Source organism: Danio rerio, chromosome 13 (genome assembly GCF_052040795.2).
Source record: "Danio rerio strain M-AB ecotype USA chromosome 13, GRCz13ab, whole genome shotgun sequence".
Lineage (NCBI taxonomy): Eukaryota > Metazoa > Chordata > Actinopteri > Cypriniformes > Danionidae > Danio > Danio rerio.
This window is the reverse complement of record NC_141033.1, coordinates 20,724,192-20,743,767: the sequence shown is the minus strand read 5'-3', so window position 1 is coordinate 20,743,767 and position 19,576 is coordinate 20,724,192. Positions and strand designations below refer to the sequence as shown.

The 19,576-nt window shown below is 40.5% G+C and overlaps 1 protein-coding gene across 1 annotated transcript; it reads left to right on the top strand.

Moving 5' to 3' along the window:
• The first annotated feature begins 3,784 nt into the window (after positions 1-3,784).
• On the top strand, positions 3,785-13,618 carry LOC147834181 (uncharacterized). The gene is made up of 2 exons (XM_087279159.1): positions 3,785-7,928; positions 12,684-13,618. Coding segments are annotated over exons 1-2 (2,280 nt in total). The 5' UTR covers positions 3,785-5,650; the 3' UTR covers positions 12,686-13,618.
• Positions 13,619-19,576: the final 5,958 nt, after the last annotated feature.

The window sequence follows — 19,576 nt, the reverse complement described above, 5'->3', positions numbered from 1 at the left end:
TACATTAGATGTCTTGTTCACCTTCTCAGAAATGAAAAGGGCATTAAAATACACCAAGACATCAACTCCAGGACAAGACGATATAAGCTATGTGATTTTAAAAAAGTTAAGTGAAGAGTCACAAAGGAAAATTCTGGAATTTTATAACAGGGTGTGGGAAGAAGGGAAATTGCCTCTAGAATGGAAGGAGTCATTAATTAAACCCATAAAAAATCAGGTAAAGACCCTAGTAATCGTTTAAGCTATAGACCAATAGCACTAATATTGTCCATGTGTAAATTAATGGAAAAAATGATCACTGACAGACTTTGGTATCACTTGGAGAAAAATAACTTTTTCTCCCCTTATCAAAGTGGATTCAGAAATGGAAGAGGTACAATGGACTCAGTTATTAATTTAGAAACAGACATTAGGAAAGCGTTAACTAATAAGGAAACAGTAGTGGCAGTTTTCTTTGATATTGAGAAAGCATATGATATGCTATGGAAGGAGGGCCTGTTGATCAAGTTAAACCAAATAAGAATAAGTGGTAGACTATTTAATTGGATTAAAGAGTTTTTAATTGAAAGATATATTAGAGTAAAGATTGGGAAAGATGTGTCGAGTAGAGGAATTATTGAAAATGGTACTCTACAAGGCAGTGTTATAAGTCCTTTGTTATTTCTAATTATGATTAATGATGTTTTTTTCAAGTTTAGAAAGAAATATCAATAAATCTCTGTTTGCAGATGATGGAGCTCTATGGTTAAGAGGCAGAAATGTGGATCATATAGTTAATAAAAGGCAAACGGCATTAATTAAAGTTGAGAACTGGTCAAATAAATGGGGTTTTAAATTTTCAATGGAAAAAAACAAATATATTTTCTTTACAAACAAAAAAAGTAGTATTGACCTAAAACTGAAAATATATAATATAGAATTAGAACAAGTAAAAATGATCAGGTTTTTAGGTATGTGGTTAGATTCTAGAGCTACATGGAGTAATCACATCAGTAAGATGCAGGAGAAATGCAAAAGAATTTTGAATGTAATGAGATGCATTTCTGGGCGTGAGTGGGGAGCAGATAGACTAGCTTTAAAAACTATTTATGTAACAATGATCAGAGCAATTTTAGATTATGGTTGTGTGGCATACAGTTCAGCAGCAAAGTCACAATTAGAAAAACCTGAAAGAATACAATCCCAAGCTCTTACAATTTGTTGCGGAGCATATCCTTCCTCTCCAGTTCCAGCTTTGCAGGTGGAGATGGGGGAAATGCCAATTCAACTAGGAAGGAAACAACTGATATTGACATACTGGGCAAGAACAAAAGGCCAAGAGGTTAATCATCCTGTAAAAACACTAATGGAGGTATGTTGGGAATATGGGAAAAAGAAAATTAATAGCTTTAACTGGATTATTGAGGAATTAGTGCAGGAAATGAAATTAAATGAATATAATATTATACCATCAATAGTTCTACCAACAATACCTTTATGGATATTACCACAACCAAAAATAGACCTCAAATTATTGAAAGACAGACAGGAAAAAGGACAGGAGTTAACAGAGGGATATCTAACAAGAGAGTATATCGGGACAAAATATGATCAGTATACACAGATTTTCACAGATGCATCAAAAGATCCGCAAAGTGGCCGGGTGGGGATTGCATATATTATTCCAAGTTTAGATGTGTTAGAAGGGAAAAGAATATCTAATCATTTGTCAGTATTTACAGGAGAGCTGCTAGCAATTATGCTAGCAGTCAACAAAGTTTATGAAATGGATCTGAACAAGTCGATAATATGTTCTGATTCAACTTCAGCGTTACTATGCCTGGATATTAAAAAATCGGAAACTAGGCAGGACATTATAATAGAAATTCTTCAATTATTACAAAATTTAGAACAGAAAAACAAAATAGTTGAGTTTGTATGGGTACCAGCACATTCAGGAGTTGAGGGCAATGAAGCAGCAGATAGATTAGCAAAAACAGTAATGGCAAAAGAGAGGATAGAAATGAAAATCAGGTATAGTAGGGCTGAACTTAAATCAGTAATTAGAAAGGGAATACACAAAAAGTGGCAAATAAGTTGGGACAATGAACAAAAAGGCAGACATTTATATGTAATACAACCAAAGGTAGGACAGATTTTGAAATCATGGGGGAGCAGGAAGGAGGATTGTATTCTTTCAAGAATAAGGATAGGACATACAGGGCTGAACGCTACATTACACATGATAGGAAAACATCCAACAGGGTTGTGTGATGGATGCGGAGAGAGAGAGACAGTAGAACATGTAATCATTAGTTGCAATAAATACACAGAGGAAAGAAATATGTTAATTAATGACCTATAGATAAATGATGAACAAATAACACTGAAAGAGTTTTTATATCAGGAAGGAAAGAAATGGTTGATTCAATTCTTAAAAAGAACTCAGTTAATACATAGGATATAGAATGTCTAAATATATTTATTTAATTAACTTAATTATTATTTTATTTATAACAATATTAAGCTTTCTCCTCTCTTCTACTATGTTTTCTATATCTCGGCTGTGAAGGACCTGAGCTGTAGATGGAGGAGCTGAACACGCAGCAACATCGAAGGCTCGGGTTTTGAAGAGTCAAGAGGTAAAAAATAAATAAATAAATAAAATAAAATTAGAGAGTCTCTGATCCATAACTCACAGTAGGTGGCGGTAATGCTCTGATAAGAATGCGAACCGCCAATAAACACCAGGAAGAAGAAGAAGAAGAAAGAAGAAGTACGGAGAGAGTCCATAGCTGCGTCCCAAATGGCACACTATACACTATGCACTATGTACTTATGCACTTACACACTCAACAGGATAGTACATGTATGTAGTGGCGTCCCAAATGGCACACTAATGTTTTTTTACTAAGCGGAAATTCAAACCGTTTCCCTGATTACGTTTGACGGTTGCCAAATCAGTGAAATAAATGACCGAATTATCAAATATTACCTGCCGTGAGTGTTGCCGCATTCACCATCGGGAGGCACTATAATCACTCTCGTAGAAGAATTTTGTTCTCACCATCCAAAATAAATAAAGTTATTCAACATGTGCGTCCGATAGCTCCGCCTCTTCCGCTACGTAAGCAAACCTGCGGTCGTTGAGTGCGTGAAGTGTCCATCATTACACACTTCATTTTAGAGGCTGAATGAGTGCATCATCCGGGAAATTAAAGTGCACTTATTATTTTTATAGTTTTCAGTGTGAACACACTACTTACACTATTTATACTACAAAATGGCATAGAATAGTGCATAAGTATGCGATTTGGGACGCAGCTCCTGTTTTCCCTAACCCAGTGATTATAGTGTGTTAGAGATTTTTGTTGGATATTGAGAACTGTGAGCTTGTGAATCTTGTGAGATTATAGTGTGAATAACTGTGACGTGTAACTTTATGTGAAAAGTAAGCCGTGTAGAGAGACAAGTGCTGATTTATTTTGGGTTTATCCTTTAAGTTTCCTCCTGTTTCTGGATTTAGCCAGGTTGTGGGTTAAGAGCATTGCCATTGATTTTGAGTTTTCTTTATATATATATATATATATATATATATATATATATATATATATATATATATATATATATATATATTAGGAAATCTAGAACTTTTTGTCAATTTAGGAAGCTTTTGTTTTGTTGGTTATTTTGGCCTTACCCTCTCATAATGATTTTGGTTAGGATAATTTTCATTTAAGCATCTTTTGGTTTTTGTTTACCCTGTCTGGAAATGTAAAAAAATATATAGAATTTTGTTAAACAGTGAATAAAAGATAATATTTTTCTTTTGAAATCTCTTTTCAGAGTTTTTTTGTTGTTATTATTATATCTAAAGTGAACGTATGCTGGGATAGAGAAAAAGGAGATTCTCCACGCACATTAATAAATATTAATTTATTATTAATTCGATCCAATTAAACTTTGATATATATATAGGGACAAAAATGTAACAATTGGGGGCTCGTCCTTTGCGTTCGTCTGTACATTAATCATCATTTTTCTTTAAACTCACTTTTTTTTTGAACAGCAAAACAACTATTTGGTGAGTACATCTTTTCTTTTCTTGATTACTGGCTGTTTTCGTTTTTTGGGAGAGAGAATAGAGAGTAGTGAATAACTTAAACGATGGATTTTGATCTAATATCATTTACTCTTGCGCCTACGACTGAAGTCTTTGACAGGTGTAAAAAGAAAGATCTGTTGTTGATTGCAGATTTCTTTCGAGTTGACGTGCCTAGAGAGGCAACTAAACATGTGATCAAAAATGAGTTGTATGAGAAATTGGTAAATGAGGGGATTTTGCCTAGACAAACTGATGAGGGTGAGGGAGTGGAGCAGTTAGAAGCCGCAGCTGCTATTAATGTTGAGGATGTGGAACAGTTTGACTCTGATTCTGTTACTTTACAAGACCCTAGGTTAGCAATAAGACTGAAAGAATTAGACCTGTTAATAAAAAAAACAGGAATGGGAAGCTCAAATGATTAAACTGAAAGTTATTGAAGCAGAGACTGATAGAGATGTTAAACTTCAAAAGCTAGCTTTAGATGCCCAGCTGGCCGTGGCGAGACTAGTTCCTTCTCCGAGAACCAAAATTTCAGTTTCTTCCCCGGTAGTTACTAGTCCCTTGCTGGGAGCAAATAATCAGTTGTCTGCAGATATTCCGTTTGATCCCAGTAAATACATTAAACTAGTACCGCCGTTCAGAGAAGCGGAAGTTGATTCTTATTTTGTTGCGTTTGAGAGAGTCGCAAGTAAATTACGCTGGCCGAAAGATATGTGGGCCCTTTTGTTACAATGTAGTCTCACCGGAAGGGCGCAAGAAATCTGTTCTTCACTTCCTGTTGAATCATCTCTCGATTATGATACACTTAAAATTGCAGTGCTGCGTGCGTATGAATTGGTCCCTGAAGCATACCGGCAAAAATTCAGGCGGCACACGAAAACAGCCAGTCAATCATATGTTGAGTTTGCGAGGGAGAAAAGAGTGTTGTTTGATAAATGGTGTCTAGCTAGTAAGATAACAACTTTGGAGCAGTTGCAAGAGTTAATCTTACTAGAAGATTTTAAGAATTGTGTGCAGGAAAATTTAGTGGTTCATCTAAATGAACAAAAAGTGGCTTGCTTAGCGAACGCGGCCGTGTTGGCGGATGAATTTGTATTGACACATCGCACTGTTTTTCCCTCTGTGCGGCAGCCAAAATTTACCCAGCCTACTTCATTTGATTCGCGGAATATTATTCCTCGTAATGTGCTTCCCACTAGAAGAGAAACTTTTCCAAAGAATGTTTCTCAAAATAAACCTACAGCTGACGAGAAACGGGAATGTTTCTATTGCCTGAGTCCTGACCATTTAATTGCAAACTGTCTGTTGTGGAAACAGAAAAATTCTAACGCAAAAACTAAAAGTGTAGCTTTTGTTCAGTCACTGCCAGAGTCAAGCCCTGCTGAAGAAAATGGGTACCAACCTTTTCTTCAAAAAGGGATGGTTTCTATTTTCCCAGACTTTAACTTTAAGCCAGTAGTCATGTTAAGAGATACATGATCAAGCCAGTCCTTTATTCTTGAAAGTGTCCTACCTTTTTCTGCTGACACCTACACTGGACATGATGTGTTGGTCCGGGGCATTGAGATGCACTGTGTTAATGTGCCTTTGCATAATATACACCTAAGATCAGATCTTATCACTGAACTTGTCAAACTGGGTGTCCGTGCACAATTGCCTGTGAAAGGTGTTGATTTAATCATAGGGAATGATTTAGCAGGTGGTGAAGTGTTCCCTACCCCAATTGTGACACACACACCCATGCTGAAAGAACAGTCTGACCTTGTTTCATTGTACCCCTCAGTTTTCTCTGCATGTGCAGTGACTTGTGCACAAGCACAAAAGTTCAAGGAAGTAGTGGATCTATCTAAGACATTTCTAGTTCCTGGATCTTCTCCACTGATGTGTACGCTGTCTGTAGATCCTGATGTCAAGTCTGACCCGAGTGTAGAGTTTAAAACCCCTTTAAAGGTGAGCCGTGACCATTTGATAAGTGCACAAAGAGAAGACTTAACACTAGAAAAGTGCAGAGAACTTGCCAATTTTGGGAAGATACCAGAGTCAGGAGCAATGTATTTCTGGGATGATGAGTTGTTGATGCGGAGATGGAAACCAGACAGTGATGATGAGAGTTGTCAGGAAGTTCAACAAATAGTTTTGCCTTCTGATGATCGCACCTATGTGTTGAAACTGGCTCATGAACATGTGATGTCTGGTCACTTAGGAGTGACGAAAACATTCTATCGAGTTTCAAGATACTTCTACTGGCCTGGCATTAAATCTGCAGTGTCAGAATTCTGTAAGTCTTGCAAAGTTTGCCAGCTCACAGGAAAGCCTAATCAAAAAGTTCCTGTTGCTCCTCTTACTCCCATCCCTGTCATAAATGAACCATTTGAACGTCTCATCATTGACTGTGTTGGCCCCTTACCAAAGTCTAAATCAGGACATCAGTACATCTTGACCATCATGTGTGCCGCCACCCGCTTTCCTGAAGCAGTTCCCATGCGTAATATAAAAGCAAAAGGAATTGCAAAAGAGTTGATTAAGTACTGCTCCATATTTGGCCTTCCAAAAATAATTCAAACAGATCGTGGCACCAATTTTACTTCAAAAATGTTTGAGAAAGTTCTGAAAGAGTTTGGAGTAAATCACCAGTTATCTAGTCCATACCACCCTAAGTCACAAGGAGCAATTGAGAGGTTTCATCAGACGCTCAAGACGATGCTGCGCAGTTTCTGTGTTGAGACTGGAAAGGATTGGGAAGAAGGTCTTCCATTTCTTCTGTTTGCTGTAAGAGAGACTGTGCAAGAGTCTCTAGGCTTCAGTCCAGCGGAGTTGGTATTTGGCCATACTATACGAGGACCTTTAAAATTGTTGAGTGAACAGCTGTTAACTGAGCATCCAACCGCCATGACAGTACCTGACTATGTCCAGTCTATTCGACAGAAGCTCCATTGTGCTCGTGAGGTAGCGAAACAACATCTTACAGCAAAACAAGACAAGATGAAAGCCCACTTTGACAAGAAGTCTGTTAAACGGTCTTTCCAGCCTGGTGAGTCTGTTTGGGCTTTGTTACCTACTGCTGGTTCTGTGTTCCAGGCGAAGTTCACTGGTCCCTACTTGGTCAAGAAGAAAGTGAGTGATACAAACTACATCATTGACACCCCTGACCGTAAACGAAAAAGTCGTATGTGTCACATCAACATGTTAAAAAAATATGTGACTTCAGAATGTAACAGTGAAAAGTGTAATATAGCTCCAAAAGAAAAGTGTGAAACTGTAAGTGTGCCATCTTCCACTGTGGCATTAGTGTCAACCTATACTATGGAAGAAGATGGGCTATATAATAGAGAAGTTCAAGTTTCTTCTACAAAATTACAAAACTCTACTATTTTATGTCACCTAAAAGATTATCTTGCACATCTTGATGAAAATCAAGCCAACCAATTGTCGGATTTGTTACATGAGTTTCCTGACCTGTTTTCAGATGTGCCTGGAAAAACTGCAGTGTGCTTTCATGACATTGATGTTGGAGATGCATCCCCAATCAAGCAGCATCCTTATCGAGTCAACCCTCAAAAGCGTGAAATCATGAAGAGTGAGGTGGAGTATATGCTGCAGCATGGATTTGCAGTCCCAAGCCAGAGTCCCTGGAGTTCACCTTGCCTGTTAGTTTCAAAGCCAGATTCCACCTATCGTTTTTGTACTGACTTTTGCAAAGTCAACAAGGTAACTAAAGCTGATTCCTTCCCTCTGCCCAGAGTAGAAGACTGTGTGGATAGAGTTGGTAATGCAAAATTTGTTACCAAGTTGGACCTCCTGAAAGGTTACTGGCAAGTGCCCCTGACTACTAGAGCATCAGAATGTCACGGGTAGAAGAAGGAGTGGACTCAAATGCAGAACACAAAGTGTTTATTAAGGAGAAAGTCTTTGCAAAAGAACAAAAAACCCAATCGGGTGAGTGCCGGGGGAGTGCCGTGGAAAAACAGTCCAGAAACAACGGGAGACTCGTTCACTGGCAGCCCTGGACACAAATATGGGGTGAGTAACAGACCGTTATACACACACACCAACGACAACAGACTGACAAACATGAAGGGAAATGACGTGCTATAAATAGGAACAAAGGGATGAGAAACAGGTGGAGCGAATTACTCTGATGACTGTGAGTACTAGAAAAGCAGGTGACTGAAGGTAATCTGAAACATTGAACTGGAGAGAGTGAGAACACAAGGTACGGTGACAGTACCCTCTCCCTCAAGAACGCCTCTTGGCGTTCCCTGAAGACTCACCATGGGTCTGATGAAACTGATCAATGAGAGAGCGATCCAGAATGTCCCGAGCTGGGATCCAACACCTCTCCTCCGGGCCATACCCCTTCCAGTCTACCAGATATTGATACCCTCTGCCCCTCCTCCTCACGTCCAGCAGGCGGCGGACTGTGTAAGTAAGTGTACCCTCAACTAGTCTGGGAGGTGGAGGAGCAGAGGTTAAAGGCTGTAGGGGGGAGCGAAAAACGGGCTTTATTTTAGACACATGGAAAACCGGGTGAATGTTTTTAAACTGAGGGCTTAATTTGAGTTGAACTGACACTGGACTGAGGACCTTGACGATGGTGAAAGGTCCAATGAATTTAGGTCCCAATTTACGTGAGGGAAGTCTGAGAGGAATATCCTTAGAGGACAACCAGACTTTCTGACCACACACGTAAAGAGGGGGTACGGAACGGTGGCGATCCGCAGATGCCTTGTTTCTGTCACCAGTCCGGATAAGGGCTTTCCTGGCAAGCCTCCATGTTTGCAGACATCTTTGAATGAATGCCTGGGCAGAGGGAACAATGGCATCTGGTTCTTGAGAAGGGAATAGAGGGGGTTGGTAGCCTAAACAGCACTGGAAGGGAGACAAACCCGTAGACGAGACCGGGAGGGAGTTATGCGCATATTCGACCATGGTTAATCTGGAAGACCAAGACGACGGTTCCTCGGACGCAACACAACGCAGGACCCTCTCCAGTTCCTGATTAGCTCGCTCGGCCTGGCCGTTAGTCTGTGGATGGTACCCTGACGAAAGGCTAGCGGTCGCCCCCAGCTGTCGGCAGAATTCTGCCCAAAATTTTGACACAAATTGGGGACCCCTGTCTGAAACCACGTCAACCGGGAGGCCATGAATACGGAAGACGTGGTCCAAGATAATGGCTGCTGTCTCCCTCGCTGAAGGTAATTTGGGGAGGGGTATAAAGTGTGCCGCCTTCGAGAATCTGTCCACCACAGTGAGGACTACTGAATTGCCACTGGATGGGGGTAACCCAGTGACAAAGTCCATCGCTATGTGTGACCAGGGTCGCGAAGGGACGGGCAGTGGCCGGAGAAGCCCTGCTGGGGGTCGATTCGAGCCTTTAGCTACTGCACAGACCGGACAAGCCAATACAAACTGACGAGTGTCCCGCGCCATCGATGGCCACCAGAACCGTTGCTTAATTAACCCCGTGGTGCGATCTGCTCCTGGGTGGCAGGCTAGCTTCGACAAGTGACCCCACTGTAAAACCTTGGTCCGGACCGACTCAGGCACGTATAGCAGGTTACTGGGACATTTGGTGGGCGTGGCGATAGTGCGAAGAGCTTTACGGACAACAGACTCTACCCCCCAAGTTACACCTGCAACCACACGTTCAGGTGGCAGGACAGCAACTGGAAGGGTGGGTCTGGCCTCGCCCTCACCTAGACGTGATAGGGCGTCGGCTTTTCCATTCTTAGACCCCGGGCGATAAGAAATATGAAAGTCAAACCGGCCAAAGAATAGTGCCCAATGAGCCTGACGAGAATTTAGACGTTTGGCTGATCTAATGTATTCTAGATTTTTATGGTCGGTCCAGACCACAAAAGGAACCCCCGATCCTTCTAGCCAGTGACGCCACTCACCCAATGCCAACCTGACAGCCAGTAACTCCCTGTTCCCGATGTCGTAATTTCGTTCCGAAGGTGTTAATCGATGGGAAAAGAAAGCGCAGGGGTGTATTCTGCCGTCCGACGAGGACCGTTGGGATAAAATAGCTCCCACACCTACTTCTGACGCATCCACCTCCACCACAAACTGACGAGATGGGTCTGGATTACTTAAAATAGGTGCAGAAATGAAATGTCTCTTTAATTCAGAAAAGGCTGTCTGAGCCTGGGGTGACCACTCAAATCGCTTGTGGATGGAGGTAAGATTAGTCAGAGGCAGAGCAACCTGGCTAAAATTGCGAATGAACCGCCTGTAAAAATTGGCAAACCCCAGAAATCGCTGGACCGCCTTGCGACTGTCTGGGGTGGGCCAATCTGCAACTGCTTTCACTTTGGCAGGATCCATTCGCACTCCCTCGGGCGACAGAACAAACCCCAGGAACGAAACCGACTGTGTATGGAAGTCACACTTCTCCACCTTGACGAAGAGTCGATTCTCCAGCAGCCGCTGAAGCACCCGCCTGACGTGCTGGACATGTTCCCGTTCATTCTGGGAAAAAATCAGAATATCATCAAGGTAAACGAACACAAAACGATTTACCATGTCCCTGAGCACGTCATTGACGAGTGCTTGGAAAACCGCCGGTGAATTGGAGAGCCCAAAGAGCATAACGAGATATTCAAAATGACCAGTAGGGGTGTTAAAGGCGGTCTTCCATTCGTCCCCCTGCCTAATCCGAACTAGGTGGTAGGCATTGCGGAGGTCTAATTTTGTGAAGATGGATGCTCCCTGCAGGAGTTCGAAGGCCGATGACATCAGTGGCAAAGGATAACGATTCTTTACAGTGATGTCATTCAACCCCCGATAATCTATGCAGGGACGCAAGGAACCATCCTTCTTCTCCACAAAAAAAACCCCCGCCCCAGCTGGAGAGGAAGAAGGACGTATAATACCTGCTGCTAGAGAATCATGGATGTACTTCTCCATGGCCTCCCTCTCAGGTTTAGACAGAGAGTATAAACGCCCCCTAGGTGGAGAAGTGCCAGGTAACAGATCAATAGCACAGTCGTACGGGCGGTGCGGAGGGAGAGATGAAGCCCGGGACTTACTGAACACAGCTCTCAGATCATGGTAAACGACAGGTACGCCAGTTAGGTTCACTTCCTCCTGCAACATAGAAAAAGAAGAAAGGGGAGAACAAGCAGAGCCAAGACAGTGAGACAAACAATAAGAACTCCAAGAGGATACGGAGCTAAGAGTCCAATCAATCTGTGGATTGTGCTTAACTAGCCATGTGTGACCCAAAACAAGGGGAGCAGTGGGAGAGTGAATAAGGAGAAACTGTAACTGCTCCACGTGATTGCCTGAAAGTGTAAGAGTGAGGGGAATGGTGCAGTGGGTGATATCAGCCAGGTGAGAGCCGCAAAGTGTTTTGGCTGAAATGGGGTTATCCAGGACGATCATAGAAACGCCCAGCCGCTTGGCTAAGTCTAAGTCCATAAAGTCCCCTTCAGCTCCTGAATCGATTAAAGCAGACACCTGTTTAATGGAACCCTTAACATGTATCCAGGCTTGGAGAGACGCCCGGCCCCCAGACAGTGCACGTATATTCGTGGCGCTCACCGTCAAACTGCCCTTAGCTGGCCTACGCCGCTCTCTGATAGGGCAAGAGGCCACCTGATGCCCCGCCTCCCCGCAGTAGAGGCAGAGACGGTTGGAAATGCGGAAGCGACGCTCCGTCGCCGACAAGCGGGCTCTTCCGATCTGCATCGGCTCCTCCTCCGAGTACCCCGACTGCTGTGGCATGACCACGTCAATCGCCCCGGTGTTCCAGGGAGAAAACTCTTCGACTCCGCCTCTGCGATGACGCGCTCTGAGAGTGATGCGGTTGTCGACCCGGATGGCGAGATCGACGAGTCCGTCGAGAGTGGATGGCAGCTCGAGCGAGAATGTGAGGGAGCACTGGGAAAGAAACGATCGACAGGAATCGGGCTCACCAGAGTAAGCGGCGGGTGGATTAAGCCGGGGTTCAGCCTGTCGTGGAGTAGTTATCCTCTCTTCCGGCGTGGGGTTCGCCGGGGGATCCGGGGAAGCCGCTGGAGGGCTCGGGAGAGCGAGCTGTAGCTGATCGAGGCGCCCGGCGAGCGCGACCAGCTGTTGGGACACCTCCGCAAAAGCTTGGTGGGAGGCAGCGATCTCCTCTTGTTGTCGACCCAGTAATGCGCCCTGTTGGGCGAGCGCTCGGCGAATGTCGACATCCTCTGCTGAGTCCATGCTGTGGTCAGTCTGTTCCTGTCACGGGTAGAAGAAGGAGTGGACTCAAATGCAGAACACAAAGTGTTTATTAAGGAGAAAGTCTTTGCAAAAGAACAAAAAACCCAATCGGGTGAGTGCCGGGGGAGTGCCGTGGAAAAACAGTCCAGAAACAACGGGAGACTCGTTCACTGGCAGCCCTGGACACAAATATGGGGTGAGTAACAGACCGTTATACACACACACCAACGACAACAGACTGACAAACATGAAGGGAAATGACGTGCTATAAATAGGAACAAAGGGATGAGAAACAGGTGGAGCGAATTACTCTGATGACTGTGAGTACTAGAAAAGCAGGTGACTGAAGGTAATCTGAAACATTGAACTGGAGAGAGTGAGAACACAAGGTACGGTGACACAGAAATTTTAGCTTTTGTCACTGCAGACAATTTCCTACAATATACAGTTCTGGCTTTTGGAATGTGTAATGCCCCAGCCACATTCCAACGTTTAATGCAAAATGTGCTGACTGGTGTGAAGAACTGTGAGGTGTACATAGATGATATAGTCATACATTCAACAGCTTGGGCAGAACATCTCTCCACCCTCAGAGAAGTCTTTCAGCGCTTTGCTGATGCCTCACTGACACTGAATCTTGCTAAATGTGAGTTTGCGAAGGGAATGGTCACTTACCTGGGTAAAAAAGTTGGCCAAGGGATGGTAAAGCCAGTAGAAGCAAAGATCACCCCATTCCAACTAACAAATGTGAACTGAGAAGATTCCTTGGAATGTGTGGATATTATTGTGCTTTCTGCCCAAACTTTTCAGCTATCATGACTCCCTTAACTGATCTGCTGAGTACGACAAAACAGTTTATCTGAACACCCAGTTGTCAAAATGCATTCACTGCTGCAAAAGACTTGCTTTGTAGTGCACCACTTCTTAAAGCCCCTCAATTTGATGTCCCCTTTAAACTACAAGTTGATGCGTCTGCCACAGGAGCTGGTGCGGTCCTGTTGCAAGAAGACAAGTTTGGTGTAGAACACCCAGTGTCCTATTTCTCCAAAAAGTTCTCAAAGTGTCAGCAGAACCACAGTGTGATTGAGAAGGAGGCATTGGCACTATTAATGGCACTTCAACCCTTTGAAGTATACGTGGGTGGTGGTATAACCCCTTTGTGTGTACGCGGACCATAATCCATTGATATTTGTTGACCGAATGTGCAACTCAAGTCAACGACTTATGTGGTGGTCTCTTGCACTACAGGAATAAAATCTGGACATTCATTACAAAAAAGGTTCAGACAATGTAGTTGCGGATGCATTATGAAGACTTTAAAAAAAGTGATATTCTGATAAAAGAAAAAAGGTGAGTGTATATTAGTTGTTATAAACAACTCTTATTGTTTATAATTTTAACTGTGGGGGTGTTACATCCTATGATGTATTTAGGTAATAAATTGCTGGTGTGAGTGGCAGCTTATTGCTCTCCCCTTTTGTTTTATTAATTGCTCTCTCTCTCTCTGTCTCTCTGCCTCTCTCTCTCATTGAGCAGCGTTCCAAACCAGCCGCACCTGTTTTCAATCAGAGCAAATTGGATCGGTTGCTGTTGATTGAGCTTCCAGGCTTTATAAAGAGGCATAGCGGCAAAGTACGGAGAGAGTCCCTGTTTTCCCTAACCCAGTGATTATAGTGTGATAGAGATTTTTGTTGGATATTGAGAACTGTGAGCTTGTGAATCTTGTGAGATTATAGTGTGAATAAGTGTGACGTGTAACTTTATGTGAAAAGTAAGCCGTGTAGAGAGACAAGTGCTGATTTATTTTGGGTTTATCCTTTAAGTTTCCTCCTGTTTCTGGATTTAGCCAGGTTGTGGGGTAAGAGCATTGTCATTGATTTTGAGTTTTCTTTATATATATATATATATTAGGAAATCTAGAACTTTTTGTCAATTTAGGAAGCTTTTGTTTTGTTGGTTATTTTGGCCTTACCCTCGCATAATGATTTTGGTTAGGATAATTTTCATTTAAGTATCTTTTGGTTTTTGTTTACCCTTACTGGAAATGTAAAAAAAATATAGAATTTTGTTAAACAGTGAATAAAAGATAATAATTTTCTTTTGAAATCTCTTTTCAGAGTTTTTTTGTTATTATTATATCTAAAGTGAACGTATGCTGGGATAGAGAAAAAGGAGATTCTCCACGCACATTATTAAATATTAATTTATATTTAATTCGATCCAATTAAACTTTGATATATATATATATATATATATATATATATATATATATATATATATATATATATATATATATATATTTATCCTAATTAATTTTCATTTGTTACTTGTCTCCGTACCCCTAGAAAAGGGACTAAAATGTAACATTAAATGTTTAAAAATGGAAATAAACCATTTCTTCGTATCTCTTCGTATCAACAGCAATTCTCCAAAATGTTTGAGTAGACATTGCTGACTGGCACTATAACAGAAGTACACAAGTATTTTGAATTATAATAGACAAGGTGTTTTTAAAATGTATAGTAGGATACAAAGAAATTAGTTTGTAAAAACATCACATTTATACAAATAATAGTGTGTTTAATAATGTAGTGTTTGTGTTGTGTATTTTGTAAAAATGCAAAAATTTAAAAGGCAGTTTTGATGAAAAAGTATAAGTATCTGAAACAGTTTAGGACACTTACATTGCACTCCTGGACGAGCTCTTCCTCTTTTTCAAACAAATACACCAGTAACAGAGAATGACATCTCTCATATCTTCCCTGATTTAATGTGAGGTCTGATGCAACAAAATTGTAGAAATTAGTAATATTGCCTAATAATAATAATAATACACAAAAACCATAATAAAAAAAACTGCTGAATGGCACCCATAAACTGCTCCTCTTCTGTGGGAAAATACTGTAAACATTTCCTTCGTTAATCTGAAAAAAATAAGCAAACAAATATTAGTATTTATATACAGTATTATATCTAAACATAGTTAATTACATTACATCATCAATACTGTAAAAGGAACCTGAAGAAATGAAAAAAAAAAACACTAGCTTTGTATAAACCCCATTGAATAGCTATATAGCTAACATACTAGCTTAGGATAACCAATAAGTTCACTGTTGTTTGTCCACCCCGCTTAAATGTTGCCTGATCAAACTATGCTCCCGAACAAGCTTGAACATCTTGTGTCTTTCCTGAATGAGCTTATTAAAGACAATAAAAAGGATAAACTGTTAAGGCTTATCTCTTAAGATGCTTGCTGTTGATCTGCTCCTTCTAAATGTCGTCTGATCACTGCTGTTGTTGAGATTCAAATGCAAACATCTCTATCAAATCCACATAATTAAGTCAGTGTTCTTATATGTGAAGCCCTCTTTCCTCAATATTATTAGCTTAATTGGTTTCTCAAATTAAATCTAATAATTGCACTGGTTTCCTTAAAAAAATAAGTGAAATTTATCTCTTGATTTTATTAGCAAAGTCTTCTAAAAATTTTACAATAAATGCAGAATATCAATTTAAAAAAAAAATGCACATTATTTTTAATGACCACATTAATTTTTTTAATGAAAATTATAAGCCTCAAGATTCATTTTTTACAGCGTACCTGCCGTGAGTAGAACCGCATTCACTGTAGGGTGGCGCTATAATCACTCTCGTAGGAGAATTTTGCTTTCACAATCCAAAATAAATAAAGTTATGCAACATGTGTGTTGAGTGCGTGAAGTGTCCATCATTCCACACTTCATTTTACTGGCTGAATAAGTGCATCATCCGGGTAATTAAAGTGCACTTATTATTTATAGAGTTTTCAGTGTGAACACACTACTTATCACTATTTATACTATAAAATGGCATAGAATAGTGCATAAGTATTCGATTTGGGACACAGCTAGTGTGTTTAATGATGGTGGAATGTTTGATACTGCACGACGTATAGGAGAAAAAAAAACTGTGCATTTCTCGGTAACTCAGATGCACTCAGTAGGTCAGAAAGCCGTGTGTGTGTAGACAATCCTGTCACAAAATGCGGCGAAAATTAAGCACCACAGTTGGCAATAGTTTGCTTGCAGTGTTCACGTGTTTACACTCAGAGAGCAGCATTTACAGCAGATCTTTCAGTCCATTATATTGTAGTGATGTTAACGTAAACTAAGTAACTTAGAAGGGGCGAAGCAGTAGTAGTGCTAGGTAGTGCTGTCGCCTCACAGCAAGAAGGTCGCTGGTTCGAGCCTCGGCTCAGTTGGCGTTTCTGTGTGGAGTTTGCATGTTCTCCCTGCGTTCACTGGAGCTGCGTCTTTTTTTAAAGGAGACGAGCAGCAAATCTGGATTTCACCATTTCCAGATGAGAAAAGCTCTCGAGTAAAAAATGTTCCGTACAAACGTATTTCTGCCACACCTCGCATGCACTGTAATCCACACGTGAGTTAAGCAGTGCTCTAATAGAGAGAAAATGAAAACAAAACCTTCACTGCAGCACATTATAAAAGCAACACTAACGACTCGTATTTCCAAACATTTCTTATTCTTTTCCCACTTCTTTTGGCAACACAACATGGCGTCTCTCTGCCATCTTTACGCTGTTTCAGGTACAGTCTTCGAAGCTAGCATGCATATTATTAAAGTTGCAGCGCATACATAATAGAGTGCGCTGACAGGTTTGAATTTTTTTTTCTGATCTCATTAATCTATTTGTCCGGAAAAACAAACAAACCAACCAACAAGTAAATACAACTCACTGTATATTAGGAAGAATTTCCCATAAAAGGAGTCAATATGAAAATTATCCTATAAGGACACAGTGACATAGGAGTAGCGCTAAGCTCCTGCATCAATAGTTGACGGTAGAATGTCCACATACATTCAACAATATTCCTCACATCTTCGTACAAAATAATAAAATATAGTTCACAAACACAAACAAAACAAACTTTTTCAATACAAGCATTTAAACAAATCAGTAGGCTCCCCCAAATTTTCAACTAAAGTACCCTATATTGTTACATGTTTGCTTTCTTTTGTTTTATTCTGAGGTATTTTTTCTAAATAACAACTTTTTCTAAGATTGAACCAATTTTAAATTGCCTTAACTAAATCCCAGGAAGAAATAAAAGTAGAAAAAAATAAATAAATAAAAATAAAACCCTATATATTCCCTTACAAAATACTTATAATCTTCAAAGTTCTTGCATCTCTAATCAGTAAATACACGAAACATTGACTTGCAAACTGACTCAACAGAACGTTTTGTGTTTAGGATCACAGCTTGGCCTAAAATTGTCTGTCAACAGGCTTAATAGCACAGCCAAAACGTGACCTAGCTGGTCGGAAAGAGCTATTTAATGAAACCTGTGCAGTAGGAATCATCAATTTGAATGGCATTCTTCAAATCAAATCAAAATCAAATCACTTTTATTGACACATCATCAGCAGCACGTGTGCTATGATGAGTAAAAAGCTTAGGTGCTGGCTCCAGACAGTGCAAAATACAGACAGTGCAAATTCAATTACAGTGCAAAATACAACAGCATGCTCCCAAAAAAACAGGACAATGTAAAATTGACAGCAATATGTACAATGAATAAGTGTACACATAGTTGTAGGCAGTATTGTTTTAAGTATGGATTGGTTAAAGTGCAGTGCAAGCTACATATTGATGGTGTGCAGTGAGGTGTATGGAAGAGTCTGTGTGAGGTGTGTTAAGTGTTCATCAGCCTGATAGTCTGAGGGAAGAAACTTTCTATCAGTCCGCTGGTGCGTGACCGGATGCTGCGGACCCGTTTGCCTGAGGGTAGCAGAGAGAAAAGTCTATGGCAGGGGTGTCCAAACTACGGCCCGCAGGCCATCTGCGGCCCGCAATCAGTTTTGTGGCGGCCCACAAGGTTTTTTATAAATATTAATAGAATCTGGCCCGCTATACAAAAATTAACATAATTCAATAAATAACCACCGGGTGTTGCTATGACAGGCCTTCAATTAGAAAGCAGTTCCTGTAATGAAGCAAAACGATCCGAACAAACTGAAGAAAACATAATTGATAATCACGTTTTGGCGAGCCATGGCACAAGCAAGAAAAAGGAAAATCAACAGTGAGAGCAGGAAATTTTAGTCAAGTTGGGGCAAAGAATATTTCTTCACAGAGGTCAGTGAAATATGTATCTGTTTAATTTGCCAGGAATCATTTGCAGCAATGAAGGAATATAATATTAAAAGACATTATGAAACAAAACATCAGGCCTTCAGCTTTTGCACTGGTGCCGAACGAGATCAAAAAGTAAAACAATTAACAGCTGCCCAATCAGATTAGTTGATTAGATTAGATTAGATTCAACTTTATTGTCATTACACATGTACAAGTACAATGCAACGAAATGCAGTTTAGGTCTAACCAGCAGTGCAATAGCAGCAAGTGCAGGATACAGGAATAAGTTATAAAGTGCAGTTATAGAAAACTATGGTGATATTTACAGATGGGATGGATGTACTATGAACATTATATACAGGTTGGATAAGCTATGAACAGATTTACAATATATGAATATATGTGCAGGTTGCTATTAATAATCAGTAGTGTGCAGATAGATAAACATGATTACAAGTGTATATGTTACAATATATGAATATATGTACAGGGATAGATGAACATGATTACATGTGTATATGTTACAATATATGAATATATGTACAGGGATAGATAAACATGATTACAAGTGTATATGTAACAATATATGAATATATGTGCAGGTTGCTATTAATAATCAGTAGTGTGCAGATAAATAAACATGATTACAAGTGTATATGTTACAATATATGAATATATGTACAGGGATAGATAAACATGATTACAAGTGTATATGTAACAGTATATGAATATATGTACAGGTTCCTATTAATAATCAGTAGTATGCAGATAAATAAGCATGATTACAGTGTATATGTATAGTGGGTGTGTACATAATTACAAATGCCCATATGCATATGCAAATGTACAGTTCAATAAGTAAACAGCTCAATGTGGTGCAGTGAATGTGCAAATTTTAAACGTGCAAATGTTAAACAGTGCAGTTATTGCGAGGAGTTTAAGCTGTTAAAGCTGTTCCTCAGTCTGCTGGTTTTTGTCCGGGGGAGCCTGAAGCGCCTGCCGGAGGGCAGGAGAGAAAACTGTCTGTGAGCAGGGTCAAAGGTGTTCTTCAGAATACTGCGTGCTCGGTGCAAACAGTGTTTCTTCTGGATGTCCTCTATGGCTGGCAGTGTGGTCCCTGTGATGCGTTGGGCAGTTTTCACCACCCGCTGCAGTGC

Excerpts from the sequence above, each read along its gene's own strand:
- LOC147834181 (XM_087279159.1), top strand. The coding sequence starts at position 5,651 with ATGCACTGTGTTAATGTGCCTTTGCATAATATACACCTAAGATCAGAT.